General features: G+C 35.8%; 1 protein-coding gene across 2 annotated transcripts in view; it reads right to left on the minus strand.

Annotated features, from left to right (window-relative positions):
* The window catches only part of glmnb (glomulin, FKBP associated protein b), a 22,917-nt gene extending 21,205 nt beyond the window's left edge, over window positions 1-1,712 (minus strand). For both annotated transcript variants that reach the window (XM_016447793.1, XM_016447791.1), the window contains exons 1-2: window positions 1,467-1,712; window positions 1,128-1,247 (exon numbers count right to left, since the gene is read on the minus strand). In XM_016447793.1, coding sequence (XP_016303279.1) covers window positions 1,128-1,247; window positions 1,467-1,505 — 159 coding nt within the window. In that variant the 5' untranslated portion in view covers window positions 1,506-1,712. The remainder of the gene's footprint in view (window positions 1-1,127; window positions 1,248-1,466) is intronic.
* Between the last annotated feature and the right edge of the window lie 13,677 nt (window positions 1,713-15,389).

A 15,389-nucleotide genomic window follows, 5' to 3' on the forward strand; every position in this document is an offset into this window, starting at 1 on the left:
GCCCCTGAATGCAGAGAATTCACGTGTTCAAGTTAACGAACTTGAATGAATCGGAGGTGAGACCATTGGGGAAGTGAATTCCACTTCTCTAAATTCCCGATTCCTAGTGATGATGGTGTTTTGCCTGCCGAATTCGCCATTTAATTAGCTATTGAGCAATGCGAAAACTGCTGATAATACTGAGGGACCTTATATATGAATGCTTAGATAGGTGTCGTATTCCCATAGGTAGATGGGGATCAGCTGAAGGTCAGCTGATGCGAGCTTGACTAAGGTGACCTGCCAAAACTAACGCTACGCTTGATATCTGTCTCCAATTGAAAATATATGGCCCATCATGAAAAGGAAAATCAGACAGTAACAACTATGGACTGATGAGCAGCTGAAGTCTTGTATCAAGCAAGATGGACAAAAAGTTTGCATGCGAAACTTTAACAATTAGTATCCTCAAATCCAATTCTCAAATGATTAAACATTGTAATTAATAGGACGGTTAATGTGACAGTGTGTTAAACATGCCTCTGTCCCAACTTTTTTGGAGTGTGCTCTGTGCTCTCCCAATTATTAACAAAATACAAATAAGTTGGTCAGTGAAAACATTGGAAATCTTTTTACTTTTGTCAGTTAAATTAAGGTTAAAACGAATAACCAAATCACAGATTCTTAATTTTATTGTATTTTATAAAATGTCCCAACTTTTTTGGAATTGGGGTTGTAAAATAACTTAATTTCAATTCCTTTAGGAATCTCTTTATTCATAAAGTCTGAAGCAAAGCATGCTGGGAACTAGAAACTGTCTTGACATAATGGTACTCAAACAAATCAATTTATCTGAATTACGGAGTAACAAAGGCATAGTACACAAATTAGCACAGATTACTACATTTTTACATTTAAAATTAATAAATTGTTGTACATTAAGTAAAGTCAACTAAAACATGTTGATTAGGACGTTTGTTAGGTTTTACAGTGAGGTACCTTCTTTGCAGTGGTATGTTATATGTTAAAATGTCCTTAAAGCTTTAAATAAATAAAAATTGATGATAAATATTTTGCAATCATTTCCAATACAGTAAGATCTAAAACTTAAAGGTTTTAAAAGCATATGTCAATTATTCCAGATTTACCTGATTGGCCTCCTCTTTTATGAAGTCCAGGAGTTGAGTGTAATCACCTTGGGCAATGCATGTATGACCAGCATTCAGAAAGAGCTCATGGTCCTCTGGTTTAAAGTCTTCAGTTGTTCTCTGAAAACGTACAATGTACAAACCATTCACAGCATATTGCCTTGTCGTTATGCCTTTTACAGTCATTATCATAATGCTTAATAAATTACACATATATGTATGCTTAACTTGATGTAAATACAAACACAGCATTTATAACAAAAACATATTGTAGTAAAAAAAACAAATTGCAACCAAATATGACTCCTTTAGTTTAAATATTTCCTTTAGTTTCCTTACCCATCTTTGAACCACGTCCTCTAGTTGATTCGCTGCCATTTTCAGAGCTGGTCTTTTCCAAAACTGTCCATACAACTGACAATTCAAGGTCAGGATTATTACAGAGACTTTTCTGCTCAGGATCTGAATGACATCTGCGATAAAATTTCAGCACAAAAGAATAGAGCAGCTAGGTTTATAACACAGGTCAGGGTGTTTGAAAAGAATCGAGCAGGAGGCAATCTGACAGGGGACCTTTGTAAACCTCTTAGTACACATTGCAGCTGAGTGTCTGCTAATAGGATTAAGACGGATCAATCTGAAATAAATGGGACAAGACAGAACTCTCTCGAATGCCCTGGAAAACAGTCATGGGTGTTTTGATTATAATTTACAGTCAATTAATATTTACTCAGTCAAATTCTGTTTGTTCAACTAACTTTTAGAGGCACAGTCTAAGTATAATTAATTAAACGCTACGCTGTCACTAGATGTGACTGATCGGTAGGATCATACAGAAGACCACACTGACTCACAATAACCCTCTCAAATGAGTCCTGACTTTATTTAAACATGTCATGCCATGGAAATACTGAAAGCTCATCAGAAATTGCTTAGTAATCTTTGGCAAGCATGTGTGTACTGTCCCTTAGTTAAATCCCTATTAAGTCCAGTATTGCTCCAGTGGACATGTAATCTGATATGAGCCATGTCTTTGACTTCCTAAATGGATAACTATTGTAGACCCTGATTTCAGGTGTATGGAGACAAACCAGGTTTGAGCAATAGGATTTAAGCAGCAGCTGCGAAGTTTGCTCTGTCTATTACAGTGTGGTGAAAGGCTTTAACAAAAGGCACAATGTAAATATAACAGGAAAGGACAGGCTGGTTGCATGTTAGCTTCAGATTTGCCTGTGGCTAATTGAAGACTGCTGATTTAGTGTTTTGACAGTGAACAGACTGTGTGTAATAAAAGTCGAGCTAAAAAAAAAGGTCTCTCACTGTATGTTGACAGACAAACTGGTTTGTTGTTTTTGCATGATCGGCCCATGTTCTTTTGGGCTCATTGTATGTTTACAAGGTGTTGCAAAGGGAATTAGAATGCAATTATTTAAGTCCTTTGTTTTATATATATATATGTGTATATATATATATATATATAGTATTTGTAAACCAACCCCAATGGGATGAATTATATATATTTTTACAAAAAAAATAAAAAAAAGGCAGTCATGTTACCCTTAGTTCAATCCCTATTAAGTCCAATATTGCTCCAGTGGACATGTAATCTGATATGAGCCATGTCTTTAACTTCCAGGGATAACTATTGTAGACCCTGATTTCAGGTGTATGGAGACAAACCAGGTTTGAGCAATAGGATTTAAGCAGCAGCTGCGAAGTTTGCTCTGTCTATTACAGTGTGGTGAAAGGCTTTAACAAAAGGCACAATGTAAATATAACAGGAAAGGACAGGCTGGTTGCATGTTAGCTTCAGATTTGCCTGTGGCTAATTGAAGACTGCTGATTTAGTGTTTTGACAGTGAACAGACTGTGTGTAATAAAAGTCGAGCTAAAAAAAAAGGTCTCTCACTGTATGTTGACAGACAAACTGGTTTGTTGTTTTTGCATGATCGGCCCATGTTCTTTTGGGCTCATTGTATGTTTACAAGGTGTTGCAAAGGGAATTAGAATGCAATTATTTAAGTCCTTTGTTTTATATATATATATGTGTATATATATATATATATATAGTATTTGTAAACCAACCCCAATGGGATGAATTATATATATTTTTCCAAAAAAAATAAAAAAACGGCAGTCATGTTAAATTTTCATTAACAAATAAGCCACAATATCACTTCAGAATATTACAGTAAAAAAAAGGAATATCTTTAGGAGCTATTTCTTCCTGTTCTGACCTTTTTTTCTGACTTTTGTTGTTGTAACCACGTCACCATGTTGATTCAGTTTTATTAAATAATGTTTGAAAAACTGCTTAATTTATGCTACCACATGAAGCAAATTCTTACTTTGACTATTTTTGAGAATAAACATCTGTGATAGTTTGGCTTTGGATTTAGTCAGAAAGGTATATAACTATATACAGTATGTGTTCTGTATACTGCGGCCTTGGCAGAAGTATGATGACGATTGTATACTGTTTCTGGTGATACTTTTGACTTCTCATGCGGAATATTTTTGCATAAGATGTCCTAAATTCACATGACTTTGTCCATGTCTTTTATGCGGCATTTCTTTTGAGTGTTTGTGTGTAATAGGCCTGTCTCAGGTCACTAATATCATGTATCCATGTATTTTTAATAGGGAGCAGCAACAGGACAACAAAAGTGTAACTTGATTACCTGACGGACACATAGGCTTTTCAGGCTTTGACTTCTCAGTGGAATTTAGCAAAGAGAAATAAGCCATTACAATTACAATATATCTTTAGTTTTAATTGTATACTTTTGAACAGGGAAAACTAAAATGAAAGATTCTAAAATAAGTATATTTCAGTTTAATATCCTTATCACAGACAAACATACTGTGAGACATACTATGCTTTTTTGCACTCAATGTTTTTTTTTTTCAAATGGCATGCTGACAGGACTGTTTACTCCATCTCTCTCTTGCCTATTTCTTGGCAATAGAGTGGCCCTGAAGGCCCCTAGAGGCCATGTCTAGAGCTGACGCTGTCTGCCAGTATCCCTCCCTAAACCCCAGCGAGCTTGTCAAGAAAAACTGTGCTGTTTAGGGGTTGCTCCCTAGAGTCTGTGCCTTAGCTTTCACTGCCTTGCCTACAGATGGACTTCTGCGTTTGATTTGGAACAGTGCACTTTATATGGACATGGCTCAGATTTTCCCTTCCCCATGATTTAGTAACTGCAGGAAGGATTAAAAAACTGAATAATAAATATTGTGATTCACGGAAACTACTCAAGCTATAGCTATAACTCTGACCCCTGCGTGAACCTTTAATATAGAAAGAGGAGGAGTCAGAGTCCCAGAGCTAGGTCTTGATGTACTGTATCATTGTTAACTTAATATCTATGTACAAATGAAAATGTATTTGTAATGTATTTATGCGCTCAATCTTCCAGATAGCAGCAGCATCTGTAAAATGTTAGTTTTCTGAGTGTTGTCAGCGTGATTAGGACCATGGGGAGGAGAGCACAACAGATCCATACAACCATACAGGTGCTTCTATTGCCGATGCCTGCTTGCCCTTTTGTAAATCGGCATTTTGATGGCAGTTACCTGTGTTGAGTTGTTACAAATCAATACGAACAGTGTGGAAACCTTAATTGACAAGGATAACGCTGGCCCCTTTTCTGAAGGAGAGACACCCCGTCTGACTTTGATCAATACCACGTTCACCAGCACGGCTGAGTCCACTTGTGTGCTTGGGTACCCTGTGCCTTTATCTCTGTAGGCAACCCCCAATGGCAGAAGAGGTTGGGATGTTACATGTGAACAGGCTGTCAAAACAATTTTGTCAGTCTGCTCATTCTCTGGTGTTTAGAGATGCTGACACACTGGGTACTGGTTCCCATGATTTTATTGAGGTGATGGAAGCTTTTAGGCATTTTTTTCCCCCTCTCCTTTTATCCACGAGTACATGTACAAGTGTTTTAATCTGTATTCCTTCTGCCAAAAACATCTCTGGACCACCTTGGTTTTCTGTCATTTAGGTCAATAGATCCTTTTGTTTGCTTGTTTGTTTTTGTGTATTAGTTTAACTTTAAATCAGCATAAATTATGTACTGTAAATCTAGGTGACAATTTTTATTAATGCTTGAGATTTTTCTTTTCTGAAAATTTCAAAGCTATTTGAGTTTGGTCTTTTGTCAAATACTTGGGCCCAAATTTCTGACCACAACAGACAGAAAATGTTTCAATGAAAGCCTTGTTTCCACAAAAAAAAAAAAAAAAAGATTGCAACTTTACACAAAACACTATTGCTGCTTCATATCTTACTATTTTAATTTTTATTGTTCTATATAATATAATTACATTGTATATTACGACTATTTTATTTATTGGAATTGTGACTTTAGTGCGACATATCTAGCATTTGTATCTCACAATATCAATATCGTAATAAATTTTGCAGTGTGATTGTATCTTGCCATTCTGAGTTCATATCTTGCAATTGTGGTTTTACATGTCACAATTGAAACTTGACTTTCTCATAAATTCTACTTTTGTCTCAGAACAGAAGGAGACCACAAGGTGAGAATGGTAAGTGAAGAGGTATTTATTGATTAAACTCAAGGAAGTAGAGGAGCAGAGAATCAGCAGGGGAGTAGCACATTAGCTGGTGAGATGAATCAACTTAGCTTGATGAGCTAACAGGAGAGCTTTCTTCATTGGCAGGAAGGTCAGCGAGGGTTCCACAGAAGACAAAGATGATCCGGATCAACTGGTAAGTATTTCACAAACGGGTAATCAGGTGAGTCTCTTGAATTGACTTCAAGACCAGACAAAGGTTGGTAAGGAGTGAAGGTGGCTTTATACTGGTCTTGATTGCTTGGTGACAGGTGCGGGGAATTAGTATTCAGGTGCTTGTGATCATGCAGGCTGAGTGCTGGGACCTGACGAGACTGGTGTTTCCCAACTTTTATTGTGACTTATTATAACTTTAAATTGCTGTTTGAACTTTATAAAAGTTACTTTATATCTCACAAACTAATTTTATGTCACAATTATTTTATACCTCACAATTGCACATTTATTTCTCATAAAATCAGCTTTACATCTCACAATTGTAACTCTATATTTCAGTGCGACTTCTCTCTAGCACTGTAAAATTATTTCTACTTTTAAACTATGCCACACAATTACCTTTTTATTTTTCTACTTTGAGGTTTCTTATAACAAAGTGAAGTGATAAATCAAGTAAATGTGATTTGTAGGTCAGTAGCCACACCTGCCTCGTCATGCTGTTGTTGTGCAAACACCTATAGCTGGACTGTGTGGAAAGCAGGTTGGAAAAACCTGGAGTTGGAGTTGATTTGAGCAGATCAGGTACTGGTTGTGATCATTAATGATTTAGCATACACCAGCGGGAAAACGAGCAGGGCCAGTCTCATCTACCCCTGCAACCCAGATCTTTGTCTTTGTAACGCTGTCTCGCAGATCGCCTTAGTCTTTTACATTGAAAAGAATTAAAAGGAGTCTTTATTTTGCAAACTAAAGATTCGTTTCTCTCTTTGAAATATTTAATGTGGGACAAATTAACTTTACAGTGATATGTGTAGTAGCTGCATATGCCCACAGTTGTATAAAGGTAACTTTATACAACTGAAATAATGATTGCTATCTATATTAATTCCTGTTAAACTTGGTAACATGGATTTGTTACACTTCAGTTCAATTGAATTCATTACTTTTTTGTAACATGGCATTGACTCTTGTCTATACGGTGTATAATTTTCCCTTTTCTGTTGGCCGTGGGCCATTATTATTTAATGCAATCAGACCGAGTGAGATTTATCCACCAAAGATCATGTTTGACAAAAGGGAGATAATATATTTTTAAATCAAGTGGCCGGTACACAAATGTATGTTTTGTTATTTTTCATGACGCTTGCTCTTTTGTTCCTTTCACACTTCACTGCCCATCAGAGAGTCAACACCAACCACATTCACACAACAGCAGAAAAACATCACAGCTGTTCCCACATACACCACTACTTGAGACTGCCTTTTATCTCTAGTGCTTTTAAACAGTGTAGGAACATATCAGCGTGTCTGAGTTAGTGAGCAAACGTGTTGGTGTATTTGTGGTTCTAGTGTCAGAATGCGTCTGTGTAGGAGGCCATGTGAGCGCGTGCGTGCTGGACCTCGGGGACTTTGGAAGTACTTACCAGCTCACTGCAGACTGCCTGATCTGTTGAGAAGCAGTGCAGTTGTTTGATGGTGCTGCAGAGTGACACATGACTACACAGACCCCGAACAGACATTAGCACAGGCTTCAGCAAACCTACATCTGAGCCTCAAATCATTCATTAAATCAGAACATCAAAAGGAACTTTACTTGAATGCCTCGACATTCATTTTTTATAATTACTGAGAATAAATCTTTTGTCATTTTCTCACCACCACCGTCTCCTGTCTCTCTCTCTCCCTCTCTCATTCTCTACATATCAGCTTGCTGCATCCCTTTCTCCTTCTCTAGTTTGATACATCCTTTTGCTTGGCTTGGTATTTTGTGAAATGGATCTTATTCATTTTTCAGAGAGGTTCATTGCTTTAGTCAGGCCTGGTTAAGTGGAGGATTGTATCAGTTCGCAACCTTTTAGGCTGCGTCTGCACTCTTTCGAAAATCATGTTATTTATAGAGGAGAGATTTAAGCTTATTGATATTGATGGATGACTACTAATAATATTCTAGTGTTGTAAACTTAAAATATACTGAAGCATTACTTTACAGAACTCTTTATTTTATCTTTCTTGAATTGTGGATGGGGCAATGCACGGCGAAGAAATGCAAGGACTGTTACATAAAAGATTTTAGAGCTTTTAATTCTACTGCAACTGTGCAGCTTGGACCTGTCTGTCACATTGTATTTGTTTCTGACCGGAGAGTTTCTTTTTGTTCAATCTTTTACTAGCATGAATCCTTTTAGTGCTTTTGTCAGGATTCATATGCTATTAGATTACTCTTTAAATGTTGATGAAACAGAGCTATACTGATGTACTCCGGCTAAAGAAAATGCTCCCTAGCAGGATGAATTAGATATAATGTCGTGGAAATTTGACTTATTGATGGGGGTAGTGGAGGTAGATTTCTGGGAAATGTCAAATGTTTTTTAAGGTATACTTTCCATTAGTTCTTACTAGTCTCAATCACATATCAACATATCTTCCATTGTTTTAATAATCCGTAAGTGAAACTGTCTTATTGGAATTCTGATTTCTAAACGTTTATTATATATGCTGTTTACACATATCTACCAATTTATTTTTTATTTATCATGAACATGTTTTTGCAGCATTGAGTAATATATCACAGACATATCTTTTGATTCCTTGAACACAATGTTAATCAGAATCCATTCACTGCTCAAAACACCGGAATTTTGTTCAGTGCTGAGTTATGCAAGCTTATGAATCCTTTCATAAACAGGGTGTAAATAAGATTCATTGTGCAGTGTAGGGAGCTTTGTTGATTATAATGGAACTTTGTGAGATCACAATGAACTAAGGAGAGTGACAGCTTTTAATGATAAGGGAGTTTGCAAATGTGATTGATTTAATCCAACAGTTCGATAAACAAGAAGCTATTAAGTGACTTACATTGTCTGACTGTAACACTATTGCCTAATTTTGCTCTATTTTGTCAACGAAAATATTTTCAAACAAAGTCACAGCTAAGTTGCCTCGCATCTCCATTCCAACACAGCGTTATTTCGTTTATGAATGAACGTGCGTTTTTAAATAAATCTAGTGAGTCAATGATTCAATTACCCATTCATAAAACTTCATTCCTGAATGAATCAGCCGTTCGAACCTACTGGCAGTTTTAGTTTAATTTTTAAAGTATATCTTTTCAGTTATTTAAATCATTTTATATTTATAGGGATGCACGATTATGACAAAAATCATAATTGTCCATTATTCCCTTGAAATTGTAATTGCGATTATTAATTACGATTATCACAATTTACATTGAATAATGTTATATCATTGTTTGAAGCAACCGCATGCCATATTTTTAGATGAAAATAAACAAGCTGAAACCCCTCAAACTGAAAAACCTTTATTGCTTTTCTATAGTATTAAGCCTCAAATGGCATCTATTCATTGGACTGGTTTCTTCTTTAAATAAAAAAGGTAAAATATGCATGGTATTATAATGTCATATTAAAACTAAAATTAAAACAATGGAAAAACCCTTAAGATAACTTGTAGAAAGAAAAAAAACAGATCTTAAGCACACAGAATAACATAAGTGGACTTTGAACGATTAATTGCCGCTTTGAACGATTACATAATTGTGACATCCATAATTGTAATTGCGATTAGAAATTCGATTAATTGTGCAGCCCTGATTTCTATATTAAAATTTTTATTTTTAAAACATTAATCTCAACGTGAATTTATTAATTTAATTGCACTCATGCTGCCTCTGAGCCTCATTAAACGTCTGAAAATATACCTACAAGCACTTTTGATTTCTTCAGTGTACAAACTGTAGTACAGATTAATTTTGTTACTACTGATTTAATTTGATCGGTAAATTATTCTAAGCTTATAACTTAAAAAGCTTATAAATATTTTTTTTTTTTAATTTGACAAAAAAGATGACATACTTTTAATAAAGTTAGAACAATACAAAATTCCCCTGTAAATCACTTTGAGTCAAATATCACCCCGTAATGGGAAGGCTAATTTTAATCAGAATTTTTGATTATTGATAAGAAGGTGCTCCTGAAATTTTTGACTGTGCTCCTAAATGTTTTAATTAGAAGCACAAGTGCTCCTAAAAAGAAAAGTAAGCATATAGAGCCCTGCGTTTGCGTCTCCTTTTGAGCGACAGCTAGCATTCAAATAGTGGTAGTGATATGTAATGCTAAATGAAGCAGATAAACATGTCTTTAAATGAGCAGCGACCTACTGCACCCACCTTTCAGCAGCTGGTGGGGGCTCTCTAGGCTGACTGCGTGCTGTGCAGGGGTTGGTGGGCCCCTCTGCGAGATAACTAATGGAAAAGCTTTCAGGGCCTTAAACCTGAAGGAAAACGTCAGCTCACATTTGGCCACTCACCCAGGTCTAATGTCTCCCAATTGTGGCAATCACCACTGGTCTTACCCATTTTTACTAAGGCCCCCACACTTAGCTTTTCCCTGTTACACTGTCTCACACACATACTTCAACCCCAACGGACTCTTCAGAGTGACTGACTTTAGAGCGTGCTAGGACTCAGGAGACTTACCTTGTTAAACAGTCCTGAAATCAGCAAGGACTTCAAAACAAAAGTGTGTGGTGTTTGGGCAGTAAAAGCATGGTACTCAGGCTCAGCTGGGACATCCCAGAGCAGACTGGAAAAATGCTCCCTGTTCCCCTGGGTCTGTACTGAGGTGTCATGTCAAGTTGGAATATGATGAATAGGAGCAGACAGATACTTTACACTGATGGCCTCACACACTGTAACCTGATGCAGAGTTTAAGGCAAATCAGACTTTGCTATTGAGATTACTTTTTAATTCATAGATGTATTTGTTTTATTTAGTGTGTCATTTTGTCACATTAAGTAAATAATAGAGTTAATATTTGTACATCCATTTTTTCCATATTATATATACTGTTATAAAAGTTGTTAGCGCTTGCACAGAATTTTCACAAAAAAAGTTTTGTTAATTAGGTTTTATTGATGGGCATTTTGTAGTTTTTAGATTTCATATACATAACATTCAAATACAAAATTTCATATATACATATACATAGTTCTCCCATTGAAATATCAAGTAAAACTTAAAACAAAAAATTTATTTTCATCTAGTATAATTCTTAAAACCTGTGCAAATTGTTCTTAGTGTGAGGGTCTGTCATCTGTGCCAAGCAAATTCCCTGTTATGTTTTATTTTCTCTCTCTTTATTCTATCTACCTTTCTTTTTAAAATCATGAATAATTTGTATCCTCACCCTACTGCCTGATGACAGCTGTGCAGTTGTCTTGCAGTCTATTTTTCAGATCAAGTAAATAATGAATAAAGCGCCACAACAAAAGAACACAGTATCTGAGCCCTGTCTCGCTGAGACCTTCCACTGCTATCCCATCACAGGGGTGCAGAAGCCCTGCATTTCTTCTGTCACTCCTTTTCATCTGAGTGAGGGACTGCTGAGTAATTCATCTTTGATAAAACCAAAATATGTTTCACAGGTGATCCATACAGTACTTACCTATTTATGCTTAATTGCTAACATGATACTTCTGCTTTAAAAAAAATTTTTGAAATTTTTTTTATACAACACACACCATAACCCAGTGGTTCCCAACCCTGGTCCTGGAGGCACCCCAACGTTCTCTTTCCTTCGAGAAAGGATGGGGAGGCACCCCATTCTTTCTCTGACACACCAGTTTCAGGTCTTGGAGTCTCTACTAATGAGCTGATGACCTGAATCAGGTGTGTTTGATTAAGGAGACATGCAAAACGTGCAGTATTGGGGTGCCTCCAGGACCAGGATTGGGAACCACTGCCATAACCAATCCACCCATCTTTTCTATTTAAAGTGTCTGTGCTTTTCAGGCTGTTTTCACAAATATGTTTAACACAGTATTCAAGTCGTGATTGGCTGTTTGGAGGATTCCTAGGATATAGTCTTTAATATTCTCTGGTTTTGTCACTTGGGAAATGTTGTTTGTCTATCATTAAACATGTTTTAAGAACATAGGCCCACTTTGGATTATTTTATCCTTTTGTTTTGGTCATACACTTGTTCTTTTTTTATTTATTATTACTTTTTTGATGTATATTATTTTTTTTCTCTTAATTTTTACTCTGTCAATGAAATGTAATTGAAAGGTTTTTTTAAATGAATGCATATTTTTATATATTTATATTAGTGTGTCATGCACATCAATTCAACCAGATGGTAATAAAACTGCACCATGATGCACGTACATCAAGTGATGTATTTGCTCAAAAATTCTAGTTTATCCAAAACAAAAGGTTTTTTTTGACCCTCAAGTCATTCTAAACCTCGTTGTCTTTCTTTCTTCTGTGGAACATAAAGATGAAAAATGAACATTTTTTAAATGAAAAATCTAAAATGAAAGTCAGTGGCACTGGCAACCAAAACAGTTTGGTTCATCAAAAGATCTGCTTTTGTATTTTGCAAAAGAAAGGCATACATGTTTGGAACAACATGAGGGTGAGTAAACAATGACAGAATAATTATTTTTTGGGGTGAACTGTCGCTTTAAGGTATTGAATTGTCCTGAAGGCTGATTCTTAAATTAAATACTGGGTCTCTCATCTAAAACCTGAGCGAAACTTAAGTTATCCTCCATATTTTATTTGTAACAGACATTAATTTTAGATAACCCTAAGCATGAAATAGCCATAGAATTTACTTCAATACACCACCATGTGAATATTTCCATAACTCTTTATACCTTTGTTTTAAATTATCAGACAGATTTGTTTTGTTAGTGTAGGTCTGTGTGTGTTTGTAAGCCAAAGACTGAAGTGCTCTGATTACTCACCCACTGAAATTGATTGGGCTCTTTCCAGGACTTCTTCTATTCATATTTGATATGCCTGGAGGCTGTGGGGCAACGGTTTTAAAACCCTCACTGAAATCTGGCCTGGCCTAATGGTCCACTTGAAGCTTGCACTTTCCCTCTGAGTGAACTGCAGAGGATTGAAACATCTGTGGTGGATACTGACCTATGTTAAGGCAGTGCAATCCCTGCAGCACCCTGGACCACATCAACTATACTGTACTGCCATACTGTCTATTCTTTCACACACCACTCTAATGTTCTCTAACAGGGAAATAACTAATGCAGCATTTTAAATGATGGATATGACTATAATGAATCTGTCAATCTGACAATCATGAATGTTATCAGCTGCTGATAAAGTCAAAAAAGGAGGAGCAGATTACATACCAAATATTGTCCTAATTCCTCGGGCATGTTCGATTTTCCAAACAGCAGCAGGACATATAAATCCCGCAGCTGTGCTCTTATCTCTGTTTTCTCTGGAATAAATATGCATTTTCATGTTCCCTGCAGTCAAATCTTCAGGGTTTTAAAATATTAAGCATTTTCACGGGCATAAATGGAGTAAGATTTGAGCCATGAAAAGTCAGTGATTTCAATCAATGTTGTAAGTGGTGCTTAGTGTTCTTTGATTGTGTCTTCCTATACAAAAACTTGTGCGTCCAACAAAGAATTTAATTTCGAAAAAACGTTGAGGGTACTTTTTTTAAAAATTTGATTTTTTTTTTCTTTTTCCGGCGTATATGGGCGGTTGCGTTTTTGCAAACAGATTTTAGACCGTACATTATTTACCTTCACTGTGCCAGATACCTAGAAAAGTTGACGTTATATCCCGGGGCCATTTCGAAAAAACGTTGAGGGTACTTTTTTTTTAAATTTGATTTTTTTTTTTTTTCCGGCGTATATGGGCGGTTGCGTTTTTGCAAACAGATTTTAGACCGTACATTATTTACCTTCACTGTGCCAGATACCTAGAAAAGTTGACGTTATATCCCGGGGCCATTTTAGGCTGCAGGGAAGCAGAATGCACTGACCCGCCCTATTGTTCCGCGGGAGTGAGCTGTTTCTGCTGAATAAACTCCCTTTATTTACACTCAGTCTCAACAGGAGAAATCCAAGAGTGTTTAGAGTGTAAATAAAAGGGGATAATTATTTTCATGGTCAGATAAGGCAGAAAAACAAATAGACGTTCGATTTAACGACATCTGCATCTGATTTCTAAAAACAGGTAGCCTATAATTAAATTTCGATTTAAAAATGTAAGGTTTTGGCCAGATTTATCCTGTTTTTTATGACTAATTTCTCTGTGCTACTAATTCATAATTTCTGCAGTTAATTATGAATTAAAGTATAAAATAAACCGTATAAATTGTAGGCTAGTGTTCAATAAATGTGACATTCATTTCTCGGGCTGTGCAATAAATCGTTGGAAAAGTTGACAATCAGTTGACAACCAAATGTTCAATTGTTTGAATGTAAATATTCAAAATATTACTTCGAGCTTCAGAAAAAAACAAAACAATACGAGCATAAATTATTCTTGGTTTTCAATTGATCTGTTTTGTGACTTATCTCCTCTCAGCCTTCAGTGAATTAGGCTGAAATGTTATTGTATTTAAAGACATAGTTGATCAATCATCTTTATTTTCCCACATTTTTCTCTTCCCTTTCCTTTCTAATATAACATAATTCTTGACTTTCCATTAACCTATTTATTGGTCTTTCCCATATTTTTTATCTTGAAAATAACGCACTGATTGCGGAACACATTTGGAATTTCCCACAGTTGTTTCGAATAAATCATTTTATTTTAAACATGAATTATTGAATTATTAAAATAATGAAATGCTTTCATTTACAATCATGAAATGAAAAAGCCTATGCTTAGCTCAAGCTAGCCTAAGTTATTCGTTGCGCAATATACGTAGCTAGAGATTTTATAAATCTGTATGAAACAATAGGCTATACAAACTTTGATAATTACACACACACAAAAAAATAAAAAAAATACACACGAAATATCTCTCCGTAAAATTCTTTATTCCAATAAATAGTGTAAATGATATAAAACAAATGTAATTTAATGTATCGTTTTAATTTATTTGAAAAGATATAGACAGTTGCGTTCTTATACATATTTGTTTATTTACGCTAAAGAAAACGAACGTAATAGAAAAGAAAAAATGATGAATGGAAAGACTTCGACAAGTTGCCAAATCATTTAAGTTGGGCTATAGTAGCCTACACAAACAACCCTTTTATTGATGAAATCTCGCAGTCTATTGTAGTGCTTGTTTTGCCAGCATTCCCTTTGCAGCGTTGACAACAAAGTGACATTCTTTTGAGATGCGGTGATTTTTCCTTCAGCTGATATTTTGGGTGATACAGTGTCCTTTCTCGCGGCGGTTATATTTCGTCCCTGATTATTTTGGTGATAATATTTTGGGTTCAGACGCGATGCCTGGCATGTCTCTGCAGCGGGCTATGAATTGGATCAAGATACCCTGTGATACCCTGTATAACATCGCCATGAAAGCTGCCAGACCTGCCGGCCTGCTGCTGACTCGTAGGCAAATCTCACAAAGCATAAACAGCTCTACAACTAATGTGAACGCTATTAGTCGTCTACTCTAAAACACTGATTTAATGTTTTATGAACGAGCATTTGTAGCTTGTTAAATTAAAAAGACTATTAAAGTCCCGATGGG

Source organism: Sinocyclocheilus anshuiensis, unplaced genomic scaffold, assembly GCF_001515605.1.
Source record: "Sinocyclocheilus anshuiensis isolate Anshui unplaced genomic scaffold, SAMN03320099.WGS_v1.1 scaffold311, whole genome shotgun sequence".
In the NCBI taxonomy this organism is placed as follows: domain Eukaryota; kingdom Metazoa; phylum Chordata; class Actinopteri; order Cypriniformes; family Cyprinidae; genus Sinocyclocheilus; species Sinocyclocheilus anshuiensis.